The 27,000-nt window shown below is 50.2% G+C and overlaps 1 protein-coding gene across 1 annotated transcript in view; it reads left to right on the top strand.

Annotated features, from left to right (window-relative positions):
- ANKMY1 (ankyrin repeat and MYND domain containing 1) overlaps window positions 1–27,000 on the top strand; it is a gene marked incomplete at its 5' end in the record, with an annotated part of 92,010 nt that overhangs the window by 5,765 nt on the left and 59,245 nt on the right. The window contains 9 exons of the mRNA XM_012810401.1: window positions 280–423; window positions 12,476–12,948; window positions 14,236–14,452; window positions 14,831–15,001; window positions 16,529–16,980; window positions 18,768–18,939; window positions 23,255–23,395; window positions 24,746–24,886; window positions 26,492–26,599. Coding sequence (XP_012665855.1) covers window positions 280–423; window positions 12,476–12,948; window positions 14,236–14,452; window positions 14,831–15,001; window positions 16,529–16,980; window positions 18,768–18,939; window positions 23,255–23,395; window positions 24,746–24,886; window positions 26,492–26,599 — 2,019 coding nt within the window. The remainder of the gene's footprint in view (window positions 1–279; window positions 424–12,475; window positions 12,949–14,235; window positions 14,453–14,830; window positions 15,002–16,528; window positions 16,981–18,767; window positions 18,940–23,254; window positions 23,396–24,745; window positions 24,887–26,491; window positions 26,600–27,000) is intronic.

The raw sequence follows: 27,000 nt of genomic DNA, 5'->3' as shown, positions 1-27,000 counted from the left end.
TGACAAGGAGTGGGGATAGGCCCTTCCCAAACTCCAGGTGGGCACTGACCTTCTCCCCCAGGCAGAAGGCAGGGAGAGAGTGTGGCTGTGGGGCTGACTGCCTGGGACCCCGTCCGAGTGCTGTAAGTGGCTGTGCACCCTGTGAGGCCCAACACTGCCCTAACGGCCTCCAGTCACTGCCTGCTGCCTAGTGTGGGGCTCAGAGGGCTCCACTGGGCTGTGGGATAAATGAGAGCTATTTCTCAGACCCCAGGGGACACTGACCTCTCTGTCTCCCAGTCGTACTGCGGGCAGTTTTACCGGGACCACCGCCATGGCTTGGGCACCTACACGTGGCCAGATGGCTCCAGTTTCACGGGCATGTTTTACCTCAGCCTCCGAGAGGGTTATGGCACCATGTACACGAAGACAAGCCTCTTCCAGGTGAGGGCTGTGTGTGTTCAGGCCACTGGACAAAGAGGTATTTAGGTTTTGGGGTAGTTTATTGGTTTAATTAAAAGTAGCTTTCTTATTTTTAATGATTGTAATAGTACCAGTAACATTAGGTGCTCTGTGTGGGATGAGAAAAGAATTTCTCCAGACCAAGATTGCATATAAAAGTATAGACTTAGTTCATCTTAGAGAGGGCGGGGAGAAGAAAGGGAGTGGGAAAGAGAGAGACGGGCATCCCAAAGAGAGAAGGAAAGAAGCTGCCCTCAGGTCCTGTGGCCATCTGAATTTAAGGGGGACAGAAGGAAAAAGGGAGTTGCAGCCAGGTCCACAGGGCCTTGTGGGTGTGAGTGTCACCTGTCCTCCCCCAGGTTGAAGGCAGACATGTCCCAGGCGTTTCTGATCCTCAGGCCTGAAGTTCACACCCCAGTTGTTACCCTCCAGGAGCTTTTCAGGAACCACGTGGAGCTATAGGAACACATCTAGAGAGAGAGAGAAGAACTTACATTTCCCTTCTGGTCTGTTGGCTTCTCAGTTGTTTGTGAAAAGGCAGCACAAAGTGGGGATGCTGGTGAGTCTGCAGAGAGAGCTGGTTCCAGTGCTTACTGAGACCCTTCCTCAGTTAGTGATTTTTCTACCATTTCACTATGAAGACTGACCATCCTTACAATTAATAAGCATATAAAGAAAAATGAAAACATCTTTTTCATTCCATTCCCCACAGGGATATTAGCAAGTTGTAATCCTTTAGATTAAACAATATACCATAAATATTTATTTCTTAATATATAAATTGGATCATCCTACATATATTGTTTGAAACTTACCTTTTATTTATTTATTTTTTTGCAGTTTTTGGCTGGGGCTGGGTTTGAACCTGCCACCTCCGGCATATGGGGCCGGCGCCCTATTCCTTTGAGCCACAGGTGCTGCCCCAAACTTACCTTTTTTTTTTTTAAATGGAGAACTTGCCTAGTCTTTCAAGTGTCAATGGAAAAGCAGCCAAACTCTATAAAATAATTTAGAGAGGTTTATTCTGAGCCAACTTTGAGGGCCACGGCCAGAGCCAGGCCCAGGAAGCCTTGGGCAGGTGGACTCTTGGTGGTGGGGTTACAGTTTGGAGTTTGGTTTACACATTTCAGGGAGTCAGGAATTACAGGTAAAGTCATAAACCAATACATGGAAGGTGTACATTGGTTTGACCCCAAAAGGTGGGACATCTCTAAGTCAGGGGCCTTGTAAGTGGGTTTAAAGACTCTTTGATTTGTAGTTGGTTAAAGATATGAACCTTCTAAAGGCTTGGAAACTTTTTTTTTAGTTTTTTCTTTGAGACAGAGTCTCAAGCTGTCACCCTGGGTATAGTACGGTGGTGCCATAGCTCACAGCAACCTCAAACTCTTGGGCTTAAGCGGTTCTCCTGCCTCAGCCTCCCAAGTAGTTGGGACTATAGGTACCCACCACAATGCCTGGCTATTTTTTTTTCTTTTGGTTGCAGTTGTCATTGTGTTTTAGCCTGGGCTGGGTATGTAGCTCCAAAAAGGAGGGGCCCGCGGCGTGCTGGCCTCTCTTTGCAGGGCCAGCAGCTCAGCTTTGGGGGCTCCACAAGCACAGACCTTCTCCCCTCCCCTTGTATTTTGTTACAGTATAATTTACAGTAAGAGTCACCCATTTTGATACACAGACCTGAAAGTTTTAAGAGGCTAGAATTGTGTAACTGTTACTGCAGTCAAGATATGGAACAGTCTTCCCTTGCTGTTACCAGACAAAGTGGGTCCAGCCACCTGTCACTTTCCAGCCAATAGGCAGAGAAGGGATTTTAGATTCAACAAGCTTTATTTGTCAGAAAACCAGACATTCTGGAAAACAGTGAGAGTAGCCTCTTAATTCTCTCCTGCCTCAGGTACAATTCTTTTTTTCTAGAGATAGAGTCTCACTTTGTTGCCCTCGGTAGAGTGCTGTGATGTCATAGCTCACAGCAACCTCCAGCTCTTGGGCTTAGGCGATTCTCTTGCCTCAGCCTCCCAAGTAGCTGGGATTATAGGCACCCGTCGCAACGCCAGGCTATTTTTGTTGTTGTTGTTGCAGTTTGGCTGGGGCCGGGTTTGAACCCGCCACCCTTGGTATATGGGGCCAACACTCTACTCACTGAGCCACAGGCGCCGCCCCCTCAGATACAATTCTAATAACTTTTATAATGACATAGAAGGGAACCAACCTAGAAAATTTTAACTTTATCCGATAGGAAGAAACATCAAAGTAGTCTCCATTTTAACAATTCAAAATGTTTAGACTCAGACAGGTGATTTTCAAACATCTTAGGTGTTTTAACAAAACATCTAAGAGAATCAGCAGAGAAAACATCGTATCATCAAAGTAACCTTTACCAATATCAAAACACCCATTGTCTATGTGTGACTCTTCTCCAAATCTCCTGAGACAATGTCCTCACAGTCACAGAGAAAGCCTAACTAGATAATCAGGGAAGGCTTATGGGGAGGGCTGAGCAGAGGAGGTTAGGGGACTGCCCTGGCTCAGCTTCTCAGACTCCGCCCTGCAGGCTGCTTTTCTGGCCTCAGCACCCCTGGTCACAAGTCTCTCCTTCTACCCCCAGCCTGTGGCTAACCTGTTCGACCTGAGGTTTTGCCCCTGAGAGAGGCCACTTGGCTTTTTGTCCCCCTCCACTCTGAGGCCACTTTGATGGAGTCCCTCGTATTGCTGAGTGATTTCCCATTTTATGGGGCTGCCACTGTTTGTCCACTCCCCAGCTGAAAGGCGTTGGGGCTGTTTCCAGGTTTTGGTAATTATGAATAAAGCTGCTGCAAACATGTGTGCTAAGTCCACTGCTAGGCATTCCGGGGAATGCTGCGGGTGCCCACCAGCGGCTCTCCTTCCCTCGAGAGTGCACGGGGGCAGGACTGTGCGGTCCCAGGGTGAGTGAATCCACTTCCTCAAGTGGTTGTTGTCAATCTAAATGAAGAGACTGAGGCCAAATCAACATAAGTAGAGGGTTTCCAGGGGTCAAAGTTGAAGACTGCAGCCTGGACACAGATTCAAGCTGCCCTGGCTGGGGGCTCCAATTAGCCATTATAAGGCGTTAGTTATAAAGGGGAAAAGGAATTTCGCTGAACACTAGTAATTCAGTCTCGCTGCTGTTCTGTGCCTTGCTCTTGGTGTCCCGGATTCCAGGAGCACAGAGGTGGCCAGGGCATGCTCACACTGTGTAGCCCGGTAGCATTTCAGTGTCATTTATAACTTAACCAAAAGCTGCTTTAAGTTACAAAACTTTATCAAAAATATTTATCATCAGTTTTATGATTTGGAAACTTTAGGGGAGAAAAGAAAAAAACAAAATTCCTTGAAGCAGTTACCCCTGTTGGCTGCAGGGACCTGGCTGACGCCTCCTGCACCCTCCTGCGGGGGTGTCTCTGGCCTGATGAATTTCGGTCCCCTGGTCCCTCATCGTGCTCTGAGCACTGTGGTGTGTGAGGGTCGTGGCTGCTTGGCAGCCTCCTAAGTACCTGGTGTGCTGGTGCTGTCTTCATTTCAGCTGTTGTGATCGTCTAATGGTGTTTCACTGTGGCCCTCAGGGACACCCCCCAGCTGAAGGTGATCTAGGGCACCTTTTCATGTCCCTAAGGGCCTTCTCTTTTTTCCTTTTATTTATTTATTTTTTTTTTTTTGAGATAGAGTCTTGCTGTATGGCCCAGGTTAGAGTACCATGGCCTTGGCCTAGCTCACAGCAACCTCAAACTCCTCGGCTCAAGCAATCCTCCTGCCACAGCTCCCAAGGTGCTAGGATTACACGTGTGCCACCATACCTGGTCTGATATTCTGCTTTTCCTTTTATCTTATGTACATATTTAAAGCATAGCTCTGTATCCCATAATTTTGGTTACATCATATTATTGAAGCCAGAAAAGCAATCTGCAAGAGGGAGTCTGAGAAGCTGAGCTGAAGCAGGACAGCCGACCTCGTCTGCTCAACTCACATTCTTTCCCACACCCCTGTGTTTATCTAGTTAAGATTTCACCATGATTACGAGGAGACTCTGAGGAGGTGTGAGTGGAAAGGTGGGAGAACAGGGCTGGGGAGTTGAGGCAGAAGAGGGTACCCTTTTGAAATATTTACATAAATTGGATTTTTATGAAATGTTTTTGTGGATAGACTCAGTTAGGAGACTGTGGATTATGAGAACTAGGATAAAGGAGAGATAGAGGACATGGCTACTGAAGAGGGTATGTTTGCAGGGACACCACAATGTGTATCGGGAGCCCCCAAAGTCTGTGAACAGCAGCAGCACAGGCCTTGGGGAAAAGAACCAGAAATGTCTTGCTGAGGCCTGAACTTTTCCCGTAGAGAGCCTGTACAGAGGTCTCTGGGGACAACGAGCCCTTTAGAGATGTGCTGGGAGCAGCAAGTGCTTCAGGCTCTAGATAAAGGAGAAACAATCTCTTGGGGTTGAGATACGAGGACCAGCTTCTTTCTCCCCCTCCTGACCTGGGCGTGGCATTAGCCTGTCTGCCCACAGGGACCCGGAGACTTAATTGCCTCCTGTGGAAACTGTGTGCGTGGTCAAACCCGCTGTCTGCTCTCCCATCCTGCTTCTAAGTCCTGTTCTTTGTTCCATTAACCGCGTTCCAGTTCCTTAGTTTATAAACAGCTGAGGGTGGAGTAAAGTAGTTTCTAAAGTGAGTTAAACAGTATTGTAGCTGAAATTGTCAGTATAGGAGAAAGATGAAGCCTGTGCCGCCTTCCTCTTCTTTCACGACTACTCATTTGCTAATTTGAGGATAATGTAGGTAAAAAATACCCAGTTAACCCATCACACAGTGCCTTTGCTTTTCCTTGCCTTAAGTGGCGACGGTCCCCTGGGCCTACTCTTTTTAGATCCTGCTTTGTCTTTATTTCTTTCCTTCTCTCATCACCACCACGCGCTGGGGACGAGCAGGGGTGGTGGGAGCTGACCCCGCACAGGAGGCAGTGGCCCATGGACAGTGGGTGTTGTGAGATCAGTAGAGTAAAAGTTACTCTGATGATACGATGTTTTCTCTGATGATTCCCTCAGATATTTTGTTAAAATGAAAATCACCTTTCTGTTTAATGTTGTTTAAACATTTTGCGTTGTTAGAATGGAGTCTACTTTGATGTTTCTTCCTATCAGATAAAGTTAAATTTTCTAGGTTGGTTTCCTTCTATTTTATTATAAAAGTCATTAGAATTGTGACTGAGGCAGAAGAGAATTGAGAGGCTACTCTTGCTGTTCTCCAGAATCTCTGGTTTTCTGACAAATAAAGCTTGTTGGATCTAAACCCCCATCTCTGCCTAATGGCTGGACAGTGACAGGTGGCCAGACCCTCTTTGTCTGGCAACGTTTCCATTTTCATTCAGTTCAAGATATATTCTAATTTCTACTACGATTTCTTCCTGACTGGTAGTTTATCTAATGAGAATATTGTTTGGTGTTCAGAGTTCAGGCTCTGGGTAACATCTTTATTGTGGATTTCCTGCAGGTTGTGTGCTTTGTATAACTTCAGTTCTCTAAGATTTGCTTTATGACCCAGACTACGGCCAATTTTAATTGTTTGTGTACTTGTGAGAAGAATGTGCCTCCACAGTTGTTGAGTGCCATGTTTTAGATGTGCCTCGTAGGCTTTGCTATTTGTGTTGTTCTAAGTTCTGTATAAACTTTATATATTTCTTTTTGTTTGCTCATTCTGTCAGTGACTGAGAGAGGTGTGTTAAAATCTCCCACTATGATTGTGGATTTGTGATTCTTTATAATTCTGTAAAGTTTTGCTTTATATGTTTTTAGACCCTGTTAATACATAAATGGAGATTTATATTACCATTTCCCTGGTAGGTTGAACCATTTACTTATGAAGTGATCCCCTCTTTTTTTTTTTTTAGAGACAGAGTCTCACTTTGTCACCCTCAGTAGAGTGCTTTGGCATCACAGCTCACAGCAACTTCCAACTCCTGGGCTTAGGCAATTCTCTTGCCTCAGCCTCCCAAGTAGGTGGGACCCTAGGTGCCCGCCGCAATGCCCGGCTATTTTTGTTGTTGCTGTTGTTGCAGTTTGGCCAGGGCCAGGTTTGAACCCACCACCCTTGGTATATGGGGCCAGTGCCCTACCCACTAAGCTACAGGCACCGCCCTGTGATCCCCTCTTTTAAAAAATTATCTTATAATGCTTCATGATCCAAAATCTAATTTTTAAAGAATAATAAGACTATGTTACCTTTTTGGAGTTATAGTAGTCCCCTCTTATTTGATGCCTGAAACCATGGATAGTGCCAAGATCTGTATAAACCGAGTTCTTTCAACCTCATAATTGAATGGCTATGAAGTGACTAACAGGAGTTTAGTGTGTTGTGTGGATGTGCTGGACAAAGGGATAGTTCACATCCTGGGTGGGACAGAGTGGGATGGCGTGAGATTTCGTTATGCTGCTCAGAATGGTGTGCTATTTAAAACTTAAGAATTGTGTATTTTTTGAATTTTCCGTTTAACGTTCTCAGACTGTGGTTGACTGCAGGTAACTGAACCAGGGACAGCAAAGCCACAGATAAGAGGTGTCCACTATGCTTTATTGTGGTGTGTCTTTCTCTACAATTTTGCTTTTAACTTCTGTTGCATTATATTTCAGATATTTCTTCATTGTATTTTTGAAAATGTGTATATTTGTGTGTTTATTTAAATCTAGTTCAACAGCTGTCACTGGACATTTAGAAATGCATGTCCAGTATGGTGGGCTGTAGCCGTGTGCACCCACTGACCACTGAGATGGGGCTGTGAATGTGAAACGCCAGAACCTGAAGTGTTAGTAAGAAAACCGAGTATGAAATATCTCCACAATTTTTAATATTGAACAGATGCTGCAGTATATTTTGGAAAGATTGAATTAAATAAAATTATTATTTAAAAATTAAATCTTAACCTGCTTCCTTTTACTCTCTGTAATGTGGTCGATAGAAAACTTTAAATTCTCTGTTATCTGTTTGGCTCATGAGTTTTCTTTTGGAAATCTCTGATTTAGAGCATTTAATGTTAATAATCATTAACATAATAATCTTTGGGTTTAGATCTACTGTCTTATTATACACTTTTTATTTATTCTACCAATTCTATATTTCTTCTCTATTTTCTCATCTTCATCTGAATTGATGTATTTGTTTTTACATTACCAGTTTCAAACTTGTACACTTTTGTTCTGCTCTTTTAGCATCACCCAAAAGTTATAGCTTGAGTTCTTGACTTACTAATTCTGTTATTTATTGATGCCTTTGCTTTCCTCTAAGAAGATACAAGAATCTTATACTATTTTAACTCCACCTATTCCCTTTTCAAGTTTATTCCATTATTGAGACCTATTAAAGACATACAGGAGATTGGATGAAACTCTGGGAGGTGACAGATTTCTGTGGCTTTGATGGTGGTGACGGCTTCAGACTTATTCCTGAACTTCTCAAGTGTATGCTTTAAATATGTGCAACTTTTTACATGTCAGTTATACCTCAGTACAGTGGCTTTCACGCTTTCTGTTCACCCATCTATCCACCTGCCATGGACATCTATACATCACTGTCTACATTTATGTCTATCCACATCTCTGTCAGAAGTTACTACTGTTTTATATATTGAGTGTTTTCAGATTCACCCAGGTATTATCTGTCACCTTCTCTGCTCTTAGTCCTTCTGTATTTCTGCTCTTTCATCAACTTCCAACTTTCTTTCTGCCTGAAGAATACCCTTAGAATTGGAATGCATATCTGAAGATGATATACTGCCTGATGATATACTGAAGATTTTGCTTGTCTGAGAATTAGTTTCTTCCACCTTAATTCTTAAAGAATTAAGAATTCTAGGTTGACAGTCACTTTCCCTGGGCACTGGGAGGACGCCACTGCCTCTTTTCCCAGCTCCCATCTTTTGCTGCTGAGAAGTCCACTGTTGGTCTAACCTTTTGGCCCTTCTGAATATCTACTGTCTCTTCTTTGATTATTTATTTATACTTTTGTCTTTCTCTTTGGTTTTCCGTAGTTTCACCATGACATGTCTGGTTATAGTTCTGGAAAATTCTCAACTCTTATTTCATCACAGACTGCGGCTGCCTCCCTGTCTCACCTCTCTCTTCCTGGGACTCCACTGCAGGTGTGTTAGACCCACTCGCAGCACCCTCCTCCCTGTCTATCACTTTCATTTCTTTGTCTTCCATTCTTTACCCCGAGTATTTTATTCTCCTCAGTGAGTTAGTTTTATCAAGATAAAGTTTGAATGCAATACAATTCACTGATTTTAAGTGAACAGTGCAGCAAGTGTTGGACAAATGTATAGAGGCGTGTCACCACCACCTTGATCATGATTTAGGGCACATTCATCACCCCCCAGAATCCTGCCCTTTACAGTCCACCCCCTGCCCTCCTGCCCTTGGTAACCACTAAAATGCTTTTTGTCATTGTAGTTTCCTCTTTGCTGTAATTTTTTGTAAACAGAATCATACTGTATGCTGTATTTCGTGTTTGATTTCTTTCACTTAGGGCATGTTTCTTTTGAGATTCATACATGTTTTACATAGTTCTTTTTTATTATGGAATAATAATCTATTGTGTATATATAACACAAAATTTTTTACTGATTCTTAAGTAGACATACATTTAAATTCTTTTTTTTTTTTTTTCCAGTTTTTGGCCAGGGCCAGGTTTGAACCTATCACCTCTGGTATATGAGGCTGGTGCCCTATTCCTTTGAGCCACAGGCGCCACCCCACACTTAAGTTCTTTCAAGTTTTGGAAATCAAGCTGCCCAGAACAGCTGATTATAAGTCTTTATGCAGACACATGTCTTTATTTTGGGTTCATAAGTTTGATAAATACCTAAGAGTAGGATTTTGGGCCAGTGGGATTTTTGGTTATTTGCTTTTATTGGGTTACAGAGTTTTATATATATATTCCGGACACAAGTGTTTTATTTTCTCCCAGTAGTGGCTTGCCTTTCCATTTCCTTAAAAATGTCTTTTGGAAAGCAAGTTTTTAAGCATTGTGAGGAAGTCCAACTTTTCATTCATAGTTCTTGCTTTTTTGTGTCCTGTTTGAGAAATCTTTGCACTACCTTAGTATTTTAGGTTGCTAAGATTTTTGTTTTGTTTTGTTTTGTTTTATTTTTTGGCAGTTTTTTTTTTTTTTTTTGGGCTGGGGCTGGGTTTGAACCTGCCACCTCTTGTATATGGGGCTGACGACCTACTCCTTTGAGTCACAGGTGCCACCCAGGTTGCTAAGATTTTCATCTGTGTTTTCTTCTAAGTGGTATAGTCTTAGCGCTTACTTTGAGGTCTGTGATCATTTTGAGTTAATTTTTGTGCTTGTGTGAAGCAAGGGTCAGCTCTCCTCCTCTTACCTGCCTTTGCTTGTGGATGTCCACCTGTTCTAGTTCCATTCCTAGAAGAGACTGTCATTTCTCCACTCTTACCCTCGTCTCTGCTGGAAGTCACATGGCACGTGTGCCTGGTCATCTTTCCCTCTGTGATGTGGGAATGACGAGTGGGCAGTGGGCACAGCCACATCCCACCCAGTGCGGCAACCATCAGCTGTGTGGTTTTAGGCAGTGTTGATGGTTGTTGTCTTGGGCAGCGATTTTTCAACTGGTGTGCTGCAGATGGTCACTGGTGTGTTGCAAGAGGACCTTAGATATGTTTCAAAAAAAATTGTTTTTGAGATAGAGTATCACTTTGTCACACTCAGTAGAGTGCTGTGGCATCACAGCTTACAGCAGCCTCAAACTCTTGGGCTCAAGTTATTCTCTTGCCTCAGCCTACCAAGTAGCTGGGACTATAAGAGCCACAATGCCCAGCTAGTTTTAGAGATGAGGTTTTGCTCTTGGTCAGGCTCGTCTTGAACTCCTGAGCTCAGGCGATCCACCTGCCTCGGCCTTCCAGAGTGCTAGGATTACAGGCGTGAGCCACCACACTCAGCCCCCTCAAAATACTTTTTAAAAATGAGAAAATCCATGTTCATTTCAGGCTGATGTTTTCAGTTCCAATTCAGGGGCACAAGATTCTTACTGAGTAGCTGTGGGATATGGTATTGGTATTTCTTCTCTCTGAGGCTTAAACATTCAGTTTCTAGCCATTAGCAAAATTTTTTGTTTGCTTTACCTCATAACATGCGTCCTGTTGCTTCAGAATGATGACACAGTATTATCCCTGCCATTATAATTCCTCAGAACAAGTCCAGGGTTTCTCTGCTGTTCTTTGTTCCAAGGCTGATCCCCAGGGATGTGGACTCATGCCTTGGGAGCCATATGACGACTCCTCTCTGGTCAATCTACCATCTGGATATAGAGCTGTGTTCCCTTGCTTTCTGAGGATTCTATTTGTTAAATCTCTGTTTCATTTTGTTTTGTAATTATGCAAGTAATTCACATTATTCCAAAGTCAAATCTACAAAACACATTCTGTCCAGAGGAGGAGTTCCAGCTTTGATTCCTTTCTCCTCCCTCCTGGTCTCTCCTTTGCCACAGGTGACCGAGTTCACAGTTCAGGGCTTATCTCTGTCTTTACAGAGCATGAACAGGTGTGAGGACATCCCTTTTTCCTCTGTGCTGCCCTCACCTGCAGTTCTAGTGGTCTTGGAGGCCGACCCTGGGAACATACCCTCCCATAGTCCCAGGGTCTTCGCTGAATGAGTGGTGCTTTGGGGGATGATCTTGCACCTGAATCTCTCTGAGTTCTGCTGGTGGACTTTGGGATGCCTTCCTAGGAGTAGGATTGTTTGGCAAAAAAATCAGTGCAACCAGGAACAGAATTCTCACGGCCTGTGTGATACTCAGCCTGTGGACATGCCTTTTGTTATTTAATCTTTGGGATATTACTATTTGCTGTTATTAATAGATTCTGGTGACAGGTTTGTGACTGCATCTCTGAGGACATTCAGATTCTTTCCTCAGGACTTGTCCTCACCCTAGACCTCAGGGCACTGTTGGCCTCTTTAGACATGATGCCGTCTGTCGCCCTTGCCATGGCCTTGCCTGCTCTCTGCCCACGGCCCACTTTTCTTGCCTTGCTGTTTTCCACTGCCTTGATAACTCTGAAGCTTCCAGGGTGTTCCCACAGCCCCCTCCTGGCCTGCCTGCACCTCCACCCCAGCTCCTCTACACAGTGAGGCCTCCTGTTCTCTTCCTTCTCTGCCACCTCGTCCAGGCTGCCAGTCCCTGTGGCGAGGGCAGTGTCAGGAAGCCTCATACCCAGTGCCCAGCCCCGGCCCTGTGGCCAGCCCAGAGATGCCCAGCTGGGTGGGAGTGGAGGGAGGGCCTGAGTGGGAGCCTTCCCTTTCCCGATGGGCACAGGGCATGACTGGGGAGCCCAGCGTCCCCGCTGTTCCTGTTTCTGGCCCCTGCACCAGAGCTACTGCCTGTGTGGTTTCCTCTGCCCACCCAGGGACTTGCTGGCACCCTCCACGCCATCTCAAGGGGATGCACCTCCCTGGAAGGGGCACCTTTGTGCGGTCTGCTGATGCTGGGCAGCTGCTGCTCCTGCCTGAGTCCGCGTTCCTCCTGGGAACACTGTGCAGGGAGACCACCCAGCCCAAATGACCAGGCCAGCAAACAGCTGGCTCTGCTGGTTCCTGGGAAGGGAGGGTTATCTCTTCCTCCTTTTCTTGCTCCCCCTTCTCTGTCGGACCTGCTGCCCTAATCTGTCAGGCCGCCTGGGCTGGACTCTGAAAAAAACTGCTTTCCTCTTGAGACCCTCAGGCTTGTCCCCTTCTTCTCGCAGGCGGCTCTAGCAGCACTGTCTCCCACCCCTACTCTCCCCATTGTCCCTTCACTGACACATCCAGTGTTTACACAATTGCTTTCCCATCCCAGGAGGGAAGGAGCATTTGGTCTGTCTCTGTCCCAAGTCTCGCACATACTAAGTTTAGCAAATGTTTGCTGGATGGACAGATAAATCTCTTAGGAATATGTTTTCTTTTGATTAAAAAAAATAAAAAGGTCCCAAAGTGAGCCACTCTGCTGAATGGTCTCTTTTTGCCCTGCTGAATTTTTCCTGAAGGGACTGTACAAAGCAGACCAGCGGTTTGGCCCAGGTGTGGAGACCTACCCTGATGGCAGCCAGGACGTGGGGCTGTGGTTCCGGCAGGACCTGATCAAGCTGTGCACCGAGGTGCCCGGCAGCTTCTCCCTGCGCAGCTTCCCAGAGCTCACCTGCTTCCTCACACACGCTCCTGCCAGAATCCACCTCTCGGACCAGGAGAGGATGGAGTGGGACCTGCACGAGGACCAGGACCCCTTTTTCTATGAGTACAAGCGGTTTCTTCTGAACGATGACCTGACGCTACCCCCGGAAATGCACGTCTACTCAACTGACAGCTGCCACTTGCCTATGACGTGCTCTTTCCGCCAAGAGTTGGATGCCCGGATCTTCACCAATGACATCCCTCCATTCATTGAGGATGAAGAGCCCTGGTTTATAACAAATGAGACCCCTTTGTTGGTCAGAATCCAGAAGCAGACGTACAAGTTCAGGTGATCAGTCTGATCTTTCTCCTCCATTCAATGCCCCTTTGCTGGACAGACCTGTATGGGGGGCGGGGCCCTGAAGTCCTCCCCACCAGGCCCTGATACGGGCCTGAGCAACTCTCAGGATTAATGTCAAAGCACTTTCCTTATTAAGTGAGCCAGGCGGGGCTCTCTTCCATGTGGGGAAGGAATGGTCAAGAGGTTGCTTGGTGAGCATCCCACAGCTGGTGTGTGCCCCTGAATGGCCTGTGTGGCCAGGGATAGAGTCTAGATGGGGTTGAGAGCACGTTCTGGCTCTGGGAGCTGTGCCCGTTTCCTCTTGTGCAGGTCGTAGCTGGTGGCCCTGACCGCTCAGGGTTGACATGGAGAGAAGGGTTTATTATCACCACTATGTATTAAGGCAGGATCTGCCTTGAGAGCCAAGGGTGGGAACAGAGTTAAGGTCGGGGTGGGGGACTGCCAGGCCTCTGGCTTCTCCAATGGTGGCATGAAAAGATGGCCTTTCTCTGGTCTCCAAAGAACCCCCTCACCCACCTGGTGAAAGTCTGTGGCTACCTAAGAAGAGCTGCTTATATTTTTTGTCCTCAGATATCAATAAACTGTTTTAGAACGCGTATTTGCTGGGTACAGTGGCTGCTTTTCCATCTGTGAGGCCATCTATCCAGCCACTCACTCATCCACCCATCCCTCCATCTATCCATCTATCCATCCATCCACCTATCTATTCATCTATCTACCCACCTATCCATCCACCCATCTACCATGCAAATGTCAACTAATCCTCTAATCATTGATGACTGTCGAGTATAGAAGTTGCTATAAATCCACAGGTTCTTGGTCACAAGGGGGTTTATGTACACAGAGGACGCTGCAGCGTTGCATGGTGAATAAGAGTTCTCAACTCAGAGAGGCGAAGAGTTGAGTGAGCAGAGGGCAGGACGTGGATGCTTGGTGCTGAGATGTGGGCCCTTATGCCAGCCTCCTTCCCACCCAGGCCTGGGCTGTGAGAGCTCATTTCCCAGCAGACACGAAGCTCTCATGCTCCTGCTGAAGCAGACAGTCAGCCTGGGTATCTTTGCCTCCTGGCAGCCTGTCCCTGTTACCATGTGCAACAAGGGTGACCATGACCAGCCTGGTGCAGCTGGAGCTCTGTGGGCAGCAAGGAGGGCTCTGGTCTGAGGAACGAAGACAGGCAGAGCAGGGAGGGGAAGCAGTCTACCCTGGGCCATTTCTTACAGTTGGGTCGGGTGTCCAACACCCAGTCTGAACCCCTCATACCTCTCATGTTATCAGGAACAAGAAGGCCCACAATAGCTGGAACATGGATGCTGTCCTGCAGGGGAACCGCAGTGGTTTTGCACGTCATGGGCCCAAGGAGCAGCTTTCTAAGGAGATGATCCTGAAGGCTGAGAAAGGGGACCACGACTGGATTTATAGGATCCTGAGGGACAACTTTGCCAGTGCTGACGTGGCTGACTCGAAGGGCTACACTGTGCTTGCTGCAGCTGCTGTAAGTGCCCAGCCCCCAGCCCCACCTGGCAGGTGCCTGCAGGAGTGGTCACCCATGGTGGTCACACTTATGGGGGTGGGGGAGCTGAGGTATGAGAGGTGCTGATATGTCCACACCTGCTTCTTGCTGTTCAAGAGAAAACCCCTCACCTAAGTGTGACCTGTGACCACAAATGGCAGGCAGAGAGGGCTTGGGCACATCAGCCTTTCCATTCCTCTGCTCCATGCTTGACTTTGTCCCCTCACTGAACTCAAGTGTGAGTGCCTGTGCCTGTGCTGTGGAAGGCCTGGCCAGGGGCAGCGGGATGCCAGGTGACCCTCCCTTCACCCTACAAGGGGCCAGGTGCATCCTGGCAAGTCAGGCCTTATCTCCCTCCAGGTTCACTGTCACAGTGACATCGTCAACCTTCTGCTAGACTTTGGGGCTGATGTGAACAAGTGCACAGACGAGGGCCTCACTCCACTCAGCATGTGTTTCCTCCTGTACTACCCGTCTGGGGTCTTCAAGCCCCGCGTCGCAGAGAAGGCCAAGTCTGAGCCTGAGACCCAGGTTAGCCCCTTGGCTGCTGCACTGCCCACCATCCTCTGTGTGTCCCTTGGTCTCCTTGCCCACACGTCCACCGGCCGCTGCCTTCCCCTGTGTGGGCCAGGCTCATGCAAGGTGAAGTGCAAGACAAGGCCAGCAGGGAGGGAGCAGGAAGGACAGAGCCTGTGTGCCTCGCACTAGGCTGAGGGACACATGTTCCCAGGGAGCCACGTGCACAGCCACCGGGGCTAAGCCGTGCTGTGCGGGAAAGGGGTGTGTGAGTGAGCGGAGAGGACATCTGCCATGGTGGCCCACAGCGGCCTGAGAATCCACATTTCCAACAGGTTCCTGGTGGTGATGCTGCTGGCCCAACGGTCTTCAAGCCTAGCATCGCAGAGAAGGCTGAGTCTGAGCCTGAGCCCCAGGTTAGCCCCTTGGCTGCTGCACTGCCTACCGTCCTCTGTGTGTCCCTTGGTCTCCTTGCCCACACGTCCACCAGCCACTGCCTTCCCCTGTGTGGGCCAGGCTCATGCAAGGTGAAAGCTCCAGGCTCCCCCCAGGTTCACATGTCACTGTGACAGTGAATCTGGGGGGAGATAAGGCCAGACTTGCCAGGACGCACCTGGCCCCTTGTAAGGTATGGGGAGGGTCACCTGGCATCCTGTTATCCCTGGCCAGACCTTCCACAACACAGGCACAGGCACTCACATTCGAGCTTGGTGAGGGGACAAGGTCAAGCATGGGACAGAGGTATGGAAAGGCTGATGTGCCCAAGCCCTCTCTGCCTGCCATTTGTGGTCACAGGTCACACTCAGGTGAGGGGTCACACTTTTGGGACTGTGGCTCCAAACAGAAACACACTGAGAGAAATGCCAAATAAAATGTATGATTAAAAATTCCCAGTAGCCACTTTAAGACAAAGTAAAGCCGGCTAAGGCGCCAGCCACGTACACCTAAGGTGGCGGGTTCGAATCCCCAGCCCGGGCCCGCCAAACAACTATGATGGCTGCAACCAAAAAAAAAAGCCAGGCGTTGTGGCGGGCGTCTGTGGTCCCAGCTACTTGGGAGGCGGAGGCAGGAGACTCGCTTAAGCCCAGGAGTTGGAGGTTGCTGTGAGCTGTAATGCCACGGCACTCTACCCAGGGGGACAGCTTGAGGCTCTGTCTAAAAAAAAAAAAAAAAAAAAGACAAAGTAAAGGAGGTGAAATTAATTTTAATGGTACATGTGTATTTTATGTATCCGAATGTATCCAACATGCAGTTATTTCCACCTGTAATCAGCATAAAGATTGTTAGTGAGATACTCTGTGGCCTTTTCCCAGTGACCCCTTCATATGCACGGCAGGCCTTGGTCTGGGATGGGCCCCGTTCATGGGCTTGGCAGCCCTATGGGGTGACCTCACAGATGTGTCTTTTTTTCTTTGAGGGTTTGAGGAAAGGCTGTCTCACAATGGTTCTGGTCTTAGTCTGGGTGTTCTGGAGACTGTTGGAGGGGGCTGTCACTCTGAGTGCTTCTTTCTTCTAATGACAGTTTTTTTGCACTTTCTGAAGGAGCCCTCGAAACTCCAAGCCATTTCAGACATTAAGTACTCCTTTGCTAAGACGAGCCTGGAATGTCTCTACCGTGAGGCGTGTAGCTTTGAGCCAAAGCAGGTCCTGGGCAACGAGGATGGCAGCCTGTACCAGGGCATCCAGCATTCCAGGGAGTCCCCAGACCTGAAGAACAGCTTTCAGACCAGGGACGCCTCATTAGCTAAGGGCAGCACCTGCAATGTGGAGAAAGGGCTGGAGGACACACTGGGGAACGTGGACAAGAGCACCCTGCACAGTAACGAGACGCACTTCGAGTCCAATGTCTGTGTGTGCAACTTGTCCATCGACCTGTCCCACGGCCTGCTGGAGAAGGGTGCCCAGGCCTATAGCATGCTGCAGGCCCATGCCCTGTGTGGCTCCACAGGCTTCGACAAGGGGACTATGAGAAGAATGGCACTGTCCATGGTTGAGTTAGTCACTGCCCCATGGGCTGGTGGGGTGGAGGGTCACCTGTAGGAGTGAATCATATATTCGGTGGACCCATGTCACTTCCCTGTAGTACTGGGGCCATGTTTCTAGAGATGTGTGTCTGGGTGCTTGTGTGTCCACTGGGTCAGCGGCCCCACACTCTGACCAGGCCTGTGGGGAATGCCTGTGGGAGAATCCACTCTCCATGCTGTCTTGACCTGGCCTGGCTGTGGCTCTGGCTGTGTAGTCTCTATGGAGCCTCAGGGTGGCCCGTGTTGGGGAGTCCTAGCCATGGCATGTGTGAGTGACACCTGCATGTGAACCCCACATCTAGACGAGTGCGTCTCAGCAAATGGCTTGTGTACCCTGAGGGGTCCAAGACCTTTTCAGGGTTCTGCCAGGCTGAAATAATTTTCAGAATAATTTTGAATGTTCACAGCCTCTTCATGGTGCTAACATTGCTGATGGTGCAGAGAATGGGCCCACAGAGGGAGCTGCAGCCCTCCCAGGGGGCACTGCCTCTCTCTCCAGGAGGGGCCTCTTCCCCTGTGTACACACTTATCTAATGCTCTATGTGATGAGAGATGGGAAGGACATCTCCTGTAGGCTGGAGCACCACAGCTCTCTCAGGAAACCCTGCCCCAGGCAGGAGCAGCTGGCGGAATTCACCCCCCAAACACATACACCATTTTTGATCAAAAGACCAACACCATAGTCACACCAGGGTTGTTCATTCTTCTGAACGTAGCCTGTTCCTTTAAGGAAAACATCTGGTGATATTGCAGCCTTTAACATTTGTGTTTCCAAGTGAAAATTAGCATTTTGGACACTTTATCCGTTGCCAAAACCTTCATTGCTTCTTTAATCTTGAGTTTTGGACGTCTAGAGACTTTGCCAACACCGGGGACATCTGTGTGTACCTGAGAGCAAAATATTTCCCATATAAACGAGTTCTGATGTGGAAAAATGTTTCAAGGGGTGAAGATCCCTTAGAGGCGACCAGAGGTTTTAACGTAGCCAAGCACAGGCAGCTCCTTGATGTGGTTCCAAGTTCCATGTGGCAGTGAACTAAACCACCCTGGTCTCTAGTTCTCACCTGCCATCAAGTGAGAACACCCACAATTATCTGAAAAGACCATTCAAATATTGCTCATCCTTCTGGGCTCGCATCTGTGGAGGCTGATTGCCTCCATCCACTTGGCCCAGCACAGCAAACTGCAGCAGATGGGGCCCACAGCCAGCTCTCAGCCAGCTGGCTCACATAGGTACAGAACCTCATAGACAAAGCTCTTTGGGTCCTCACAGCAGAAAGGGGTCCTGAGAACAGGGGCTTTGAGACCTGCTTCGCTAGGCTGATCTCCTGTCCCCACTGCCTCCTGTCTGCCCTGGCCCGGCCCTGCACGGTTGTGGGGTCAAGGGGCCGCCAGACCCTATGCCTGCTCTGCCTACCAGGCCAGTCTCAATTCCACCTGGTCCTCACCAGCAAGTCCCACAGCCCCACCTCTGCCTTCCTACAGGCACTGCCCGTAGGGCTGTCTGGCTCTGCCCACCTACCTGGTCTCTGCTGAGGCTCACATCTCACTGCCTGTCCCCTGAGTGTGTGGTGTGTGTACGGTGTAGTGCATGTGGGGCGTGTGTGTGTGTGTGTGTGTGTGTGTGGTTTGTAGCACACACACCACACAGCACCCTCCCACACATCCCCACCCCCACCACTTCCCTGCCTGTCCCTGGGGGTCTACTGTCCCTGAGGCTGTGACCAGGCAGTGACAATGTCCCACTTCTCCCCCAGGCGCAGAAACAGGTGGCGGACCATCAGGTTGCTGCTGCAGCGAGGTGCCGACCCCAACCTGTGCCAGGTGCCCATGCAGGTCCTGTTTCTCGCTGTCAAGGCCGGGGACGTGGATGCTGTGCGGCTGCTGCTGGAGCACAGGGCAAGGACCGACATCCGGTTCCCCAACAAGGTAGGAGCTGGCAGAGGTCGGGGCCGGATGGGGCTCCTGGGCCTGGGGCTGGTCCTGGGCCCCGCTACAGAGGTGTCACCAGGTAGGCCCTGCAAGCTGGTTTAGTTGTCACAGTGCCTTGTGCCCTATAGAGTTTGTAGAGTGTCTCCCAGTGTCCAGAAGGTGACCTGGGTTTGGGAGGCAGGGGCAGCCACCTGCAGGGCGTGGCAGAGGGCTCTGGCATCGACCTTCTATCTATCAACAGCCAGGAAGTTGTATAGCTGAGAAAGAAACAGGTTTTCTTTAAAGGGGAGAGACACATGGATGTGATTTTATATTTTTTTCTAAAGAAAGCGTGAACCCCTGTACCTGCCCACAGAGGGAGGCTGTGGCCTTCCTGAGGGACGCTTCTCCCCACCCTGAGGTGACACTCAGTGTTTAGCCAGAACATGCTGGGACTTTGCTCTTAAGTTAACTCGCACTGGGTGCCAGTTCTTTGAAGGGAGAAGAAAGGCTAGAGCTTTCGCAGACTTGCTGTGGACTCACTGCCTTGGCATCTTGAAGGGCCACAGTCACTTCCCTAAATCGAGATCCAGCCTGAATCACCAGGATCATGTGTCAGGTGTCCAGGCCACATCCAGATGTGAACAGATGGATGGCATAATCTGGCATCAGGGCCACCTTCGGGTGCCCCAGAAGAGGTGCGTCACACATTGGCAAGGTGCCCAGGCCACTTAGCTGTGAAATTCACTTTTTCTTGTCTGGTTGTGTAAACATGTCCAATCAGCCGTTTAAGCCCTGTTGAAGGCGTAGTTTGGAAGCTCTCTGGGCACCAGGCTTGTGCTCTTATGCCTGAGGGCAGGCGGTCTCACCCCCTAGGCTGCTTTGCTAGAATGTAGCTCCAGCCTTCTGAGTGTACGGTTATGCTGAAAATAGAATTTCTGATTAAGACCTATGATAATTTCATGTTTCACGCTTACTGATTGAGCTCTGTCCTTGATTCTGGCTAAGGTCACAGTGGCTAAACTTGGCCCAGACGTCCTTAGTTTCTTCCTTTGTCCGTCCACCCATTATTCCCACCAGGATGCATCACTGACATGCTCATCTTTCAGAGGGAAGGTTTTTCTACATTAAGCTATTTGAGTAGGTTGGGCTGTGTGAAAATGCCCTCTCCTCCCTGGGCGCAGGCTGAGAAGCTTCTGGGGCCAGCATAGCCATCACACAGGGCCACACCTGGGCACTGGAGGGCAGTGTCCTTACCCCAGGCACTGCCTGCTCCACCTCCAGGCATGGGGCGGCCTCTGCCAGCATCTGCTTTAGGACTTGGGATGTTCTGGTTTCTGAAGGTCTATTTTAGTCTGTCTGTGCTGCCTCAGCTAAATATCTAGGCCTGGGTGATTTATGAACAGGAATGTATTTCCTCCCAGCTCTGGAGGCTGGGAAGTTCGAGATCAAGGCATCTGGTGGAGGCTGCTCTCTGCTTCTTGGACAGCACCTTGATGCCGTGTCCTCTGCAGGGTAGGGCATCATGTGCTCACAGAGCAGGAGGCTGCACTAGCCTCTCCTGAGAGGGCGTGGCCCTGTGCCCACCACCTCCCAAGGCCCCTCCTCATAACCACCAGAGGCCTTCAGGTCTCAGTGTCTGGACCTGGGGGAGGACTCATTCAGCCTGAGGCAGGTCCTGCAGGGCTTGTGCTGTGGCCACCCTAGCAGGGGCAGGGGCAGGGTGGGCTCTGCAGTGGAGACATTAACATGCTGTCCTGGAAATGCACGCACAGTTGTAAAGTGTAGGATAAGTAAAAACTAAACGTTTTTAGTGAATGGCTCCTGGCCATTCACGTGACGTGTGCTGTGGATTAGCTGGTGCCAAACATAAATGAAACAGCCCCACACTACTCTTCAGGACTCCAGGAGTGTGGAGAAGGGCTCTCAGCCTGCGCCCCAAGGCTCCTGGGCGGTGCCCCCTGCACGCCCTGTGCACTCTGCTGTGCTTTGGTTTTTGGTTTTAGCATAAGCCATGTATCTTGGGGAGCCCTTTAGGCCAGTGCATAGTCTCCTATCTTTGTTTTTTTGGGGGTACAGCTGTATGCATTTCATTGGATTTAGATAGCAATTCATTCATGGGCCCCAGTGGATGGACAGCTGATGTTATTGGCATCTTTCTTTAGACCAAGGTGCCGTGAATAAAGTGAGACACTGCCCATCACACTTGGGGTGCTGGGGGCCCTTGTAGCTCTGCCGCACTGTCCAGGTGCACTGGGCATGGTGACTTCAGCTGTAGCAGAGCAGGAGTTCTGTGGCTGCTTCTCGTTTTTCTAGAATGCCTGGGAAATCCAAAGAGTGGTTCAGTGTGTAAATGTTTCCAACTGGTCGTTGACATTAGTGCCAGGCGCATAGTCTGTTCTCACCAGGTTTACTTCTTAAAACATGGCCCACATTTCAGAGCCCCCATGTTAGAGTCTTGGCCCTTAGGGACAGAATGCCTGTATTTCAGGTTGGGTACAACCACATTTTCTCTAGACTCTGACTATACATCTGTTCTCAGGGGGATCTCATACATGAGAGTGAGAGAACTGGGAGCCTTCTCTGCAGCCTCTCCCCTCTGTGTGGCCCAGCACTCAGCTGCCAGCATCACCCGCCTGGCAGCCCTTGGGGTTGCCTGTGTGTGGGTGGGTTTGCATCTCATGACCCCTCCTGGATTCCTTGTGCTCTCTGTAGAGCAGCCTCTGATCATCCTTGCTGAGAGGGTCTGTGCTTGGCAACTGTCTCATACTGCTGAAAATGTCATTGTTTTATGCTCTTGCTTGAATACTGCCTCAGCTGGATTCATATCGTTTTCCCTTGGGACGCTGTAGGTGAGGCTGTGCTGTCTTCCAGCCTCTGTGGAAGTGATTTAATGAGAAGTGAGCACTCACCTGACCCACATCTTTGCAGGACAGTCTTACTCGGCCCTGGGCCAGAGCTTCGGATCTGTGAAGTTTTCTTACATTATGTCTTGAGTATTTCTTTCTGTAATCTTCTCTCTATTGTCCTTCTGAAGATCTCACTTGATGGACAGTAGAACTCTGAATCTCTCCAAGATGTCGCCTAAGCTTTGTTTCCAGAGAATGTTTTCTATTTTTTTGTCCTGCTCTATCTTGGGAAACTTTTTCAGCTTACTTATCTCTTGTCTCTGGATCCACCCTCAGCTGAGTCTTCCTGCTATTTAGCTCAATTGTTGTTGCCGTGATTTCAATGCTTAGGCTTGACAACTCTGTCTTACGCCTCTCCAATACCTGGTGGCAGCTCCTGCAGGGTGGAATGTGCTGCCCGGCCGCTGGGTCTGAGCCCCTCTGGTGTCAGTGCCCAGGTCAGGTCTGCTGGGTCCTGGCCATGTGGTGGGGCTCCTCCCGCTGTGCACCTCTGTCTGAGTGCTGAGTCTGGAGCCAGGGTCTTGCTCACAGCTGTGAGTATTGGGCCATATGGGGTGACCCGGGGCCTGTTCCCTGGCTGCTGGGACTCACACTCCACCTGCAGGACCTGCTCTGGCCTCTGGGTCCCCCAGGTTGCTAGCAGGGGAGGTGGGCAGCCCTGTGAGGTCACTGGCTGCTATCTCAAGTCCATCTGACTGGTCCTCCTACTGGTCATTCTTCCTGCCTTTCAGGCCTGTCTACCTCCACCCCCAGAGAGGCCTCCTGGGTGTTCTCTGAGGGGCCTTCCTGCCTTAGCAAGGTCACAGTTTAGGGGGCAGGGCTGAGGGTACAGGCTGGGAGGAGTCCACCTGGAACATGGCTTTCTGCCTTCTCTGACTGGGCTCTCGAGTTGACTGGGCTGCCTCCCAGGGCCAGGTGCCTCTAACCAACTCTGTGCTGGGTGCTTGGAGCTGTCCTCCATGGGCACTCTCACCTGACTGCTAGAGGTTAACTGTGGCTAGAAAACTGATAGGTCAGGGGCTGGAGTCAGGAGGCCAGTCAGCAACTGTGCACTGTCAGTCTGGGGCATCCGAACCAGGACAGCTGGAACAGGAAGGCACTTTTCTTAGAGGAGCATGTGGACAGTTGGTTTAAAGTCACACAGCTCAGGCCCCGCATTCCTACCTGTGGCCCAGGCAGGTGGGTGTCTTGGGGAAAGGGCATGTGGATTTTGAGGCATGTCAAGAGCTTGCAGGCTGTTTATTTGCTAGTGGGCACTTGTCTGCCACTGCTGTCAAGGCCCCTTGTCCTGCAGGTCCTGGGGCTGGCGAGGGTGAGAGGGTGCCATCTACTCTCAGGTACAGGAACAAGTAGGCAGCCGGTCCCTGGCATCTGGGCCTCCCAGGGAGCTCACCTGCCTCCCCATCCCTGCCTTCCCTCTGCAGCTGGGGGCCCTGACACCACTGCACATCGCTGCTGCCCTTCCCGGGGAGGAGGGCGTCAAGATCACGGAGCTACTGCTGCATGCCATCACTGACGTGGACGCCAAAGCGGCTGACCAGGACCACATCTACAAGCCGGGCAAGGTGCACGGTCTTATAGCAGGTGGAAGGGAGTGGGGGCGTGGCTAGGCTGAGGAGTCCCCTTCAGACGGGTGGCACTGAGCACGTCTGGCCCCTCCTGTGTGGGGCACAGAGCCAGGGCAGGTCCAGAATGATCCACCCAGATGACAAGTTTATTTTGAGATCAAGAGACCAAAACCAACTAATTAAACGAGTTAAAGACCTGCTCATTCAAGCAGCTCAGCCGGGGGCCCCTCATGCTTTTCAGAAGCTTCCTCTTCATGGACAGAGGGATTTCCAGTATGTCCTTGGTGCCTTCTCCAGTAAAGCCCAGCCTGCCCTGCCCACTGTCTCACCCTCCTGTCCTGGCCATCCCTCAAAGCCCCCTCTGTGTCCCTTTGGCCTCTCACCTGCTATTCTCTGAGGAGGCAGAGCCCTGAGTGGGACCCAATGCCTGGCTCCTCGAGTGGGCTCTGAGCTCAGTAAGTGCCAGGCATGGGGTGGGCTATAGTTGGGGCACTGGTCGCCCTTGGCCTATGTTGAGGGCAGTGGGGTGGTATGTGGTCTTCTGTCCTCAGGGAGAGGACTTGGCTCCTTTCTGTTGACTAGCACTGTGTTCACGTGGACAAGGGGGCAGGAACAGCCCAAGACTGGGGGCCTGGGCCATGGTGCTGCACAGCCCCTGGAACCCTCAGGCTGTGGTTGAGCAGGTGACACCTGCCTGGCAGTGCCTGGCTGGAGGGAGCAGGGCAGGCAGGCTGGCTGTCCTAGGGGTCTTCCAGGGATGCTGCAGTGGTCCCGGGAGCAGAGGTAGAGGCCTGCGAGGTTGGGCAGTGAGTGGGATCAGGGCTCAGGCATCCTGAGGAAGGAGTAGGGTAATTGGCTGGGCTGTGTCTACACTACCATGGCCTCTGCACCCCACTGGCAAGGTCAGCTCGAAAGCCCCCTCAGCCGTGAGACTTCCTGGCCTTGCCATACTCCAAAAGACCCCTGGGCCTGGGCTGTGAGCCCTGTCTTCCTTCCCCACCAGGAGCGGAACCCCACACAGCCGGGGCCAGCCCTGGCATGCAGCAGAAACTGTTGGATATGGGCACATGTGTGGGGACGTGGCCTGCACAGCTTACTGTGTGGGAGACACATGAGGGGAGGCCACAAAATGTCTCTGACCAACCTGGGTGACAGGCACACGGAGGTTGTGTGTCAGCACTCAGGCCAGTCTCCCGCAATGTGCCCCAGGCCTGCGGTCCGAGGAGGGTGCTCATATGCCCCCGGTGCGGCTTCCTGGGGTCTGGGGCCTGCTCTGCCCGCAGGTGACAGGTCTTTGGGCACTTGACAGGGGCCCAGGTGACAATATTGACCTGCTTTTGCACACAGCTGGACCTACTGTCCTCAAGCATGAAGCTTAGCAATGAGCCAGGCCCGCCCAGTGCCTACTACAGTGCATACTCGTCCATCCCAGAGGAGGGAGGCAGGACGGCCTTGCACATGGCCTGTGGGCGCGAAGGCAACAGCAGGGTGAGCCCAGGGCTGTGGGGTGTGTGTGTGACCACCTGAAACCTGGGCAAAGCCAGGCAGGGCAAGAGGGCGGGAGGCTCAGCACATAGCCAGCTGAGCCTCAGGTTACCATCCCATAAGATGGAAACGATGACCCTGGGCCTGCAGCACTTGTGTGGTCTGGACACACAGAGTGTGAGGGCACAAATGAGGGAGTGCCACGTATATGAGAGCGGGCCTGTGGATGGTGCTGTGAGGGACCAGGGCTTAGAACATTCCTGGTCAAAGTCGTCCTGGGGGAAGGGGAGAGGGAGCAGGTACCCTGGGGGCCTTGTTAGGGACAGGGTCACCACCCTGACCAGAACCACCTGGGTGCCACGAACCCACATTCGGAATGGGGGCGGCACAACTACAAGAAGGCAGCTGGCCAGAGCCCTGGCCACTCTGTGCAAGGCCTGGGCTTATCACAGTGCTTTTCCACTCAGGTACTGCAGCCTTTCTACTGCTTGTGGATTTGGAAGAGTTATGGGAAATTAGGGTTAGCAAATATTGACTGTGACTCTATCATAAGGTAGAGGACAGATCACCATAGTGCTGAGGTCATGAGGGTTGCAGCAGTTCAGCCATTGCATCTGCATTCCAGCAGGGAGAGGAAGGAGGGGATGCTTTCCCACTAGGCCCTCAGCAGACTTGTTCTGGCTCCTCACTGGCCTGGCCAGGGGTGCTGGCGGGAAAGAGAGGGGCACAGAGGCTGGGCCAGCCAGCTGTGGGTCTGCCACACATGGAGGAAGCAGCCTCACTGGACAGTGTGGGAGCTAGACCTAAGAGGAGTTCTTGGTGGGAGGAATAGGAGCTACAAAGGGCAGCTCCCCAAGAACACTTCCAAGACAAGAAGAGAAGAGAGAAGCTGAGGGTTGCAAAACAGGTATTTCCCAAAGGGGAGCAAGAATGTTGCTGGCTTCTGAGCTAATAGGAAAGCAGAGGGATCCTGGGGGAGAAGGGCAGAAAGGTAAAGAGGGCAAGCATGGGCCCCCCTTCCAGGGAAGAAATTCCCTGCCTCAGCTGAAGCTGTTGCCCAGGCTGGTGTGCAGTGGTCCAATCATAGCTCACTGTAGCCTTGAACGTCTGGGCTCAAAGAATCCTCCCACCTTGGCCTCCCAATATGCTGGGACTGCAAATGTAAGCCACCTCATTCAGCCAGAGGCTCTGGGGTGATTTACACTGAGGTTTCTGTGAGATGCCTGAGCCCTGGTGAAGGAGGTGCTCCTTCAGTCATCTCTGGTATGTGCCGCGTCCTGCTAGATGGTCATGTGGTCTTAACTGTCCCCTGTCCGTTGAAAGCAAACTATACCCCAGTTTATGCCTCAATGTCTTATGGAAATGATGACTGTTTCAAAAAACATCTCAGTTTGAAGATCTATCTACCCATTCACTCCTCCACTTATCTGATTGTCCAGATTTTATTACAGAGTACTTTCTGTGTGCCAGGCAAGGTGCTGGGCTGGAGTGTGTAGCAGTTGAGTAACTAACCTGACTTATGGCATTTAGATTTGTGATGATTGTCAGGTACTCCTGGGCAGTGGGGCACTCTCTAACCATCATGCTTCTGCCTTTCTACCTACCCAGTGTGCCAAGGACGTCGTCCAGCTCCTTCTGTCTCACAGAGCAAATCCTAACCTGCTGTGGAGTGGCCACTCCCCACTCTCCCTGTCTATTGCCAGTGGGAATGACCTGGTGAGAATGTTCTCCACCCGGGGACCTGTGCACTTGTGGTGTTTCCATTTCCAGTGCCCGACTCCCATTGGTCACTGGGATTTGGTATTGTTAGCCATGTATCCACCCAACCGTCCATATACCCATCTATCCACTCAACAGTTCACACTAATCCAACCACTCATTTATTAATCCATCCATCCTTCCATTCAACTATCAATCTATCTACCTAGACACCTATCTGTTCACCTATCCATTTATCAGTTCATCCATCCACCCATCTACTCATCCACCCATCCATCCATCCATGCATCTACTTATTTATTTATCTCTCCATCTACTCATGCTGCCATCTCTCCATCTCTCCATTTATGGATCCATTCATCCTTCCATTCACCCACCGTCTATCTATTCAACAGTCC

The sequence above is a fragment of the Otolemur garnettii genome, unplaced genomic scaffold (genome assembly GCF_000181295.1).
Source record: "Otolemur garnettii isolate 467f Iridium unplaced genomic scaffold, OtoGar3 scaffold00133, whole genome shotgun sequence".
Classification (NCBI taxonomy): Eukaryota; Metazoa; Chordata; class Mammalia; order Primates; family Galagidae; genus Otolemur; species Otolemur garnettii.
The sequence above is the reverse complement of the archived record's forward strand: the minus strand, read 5'-3'. Positions and strand labels throughout refer to the sequence as shown.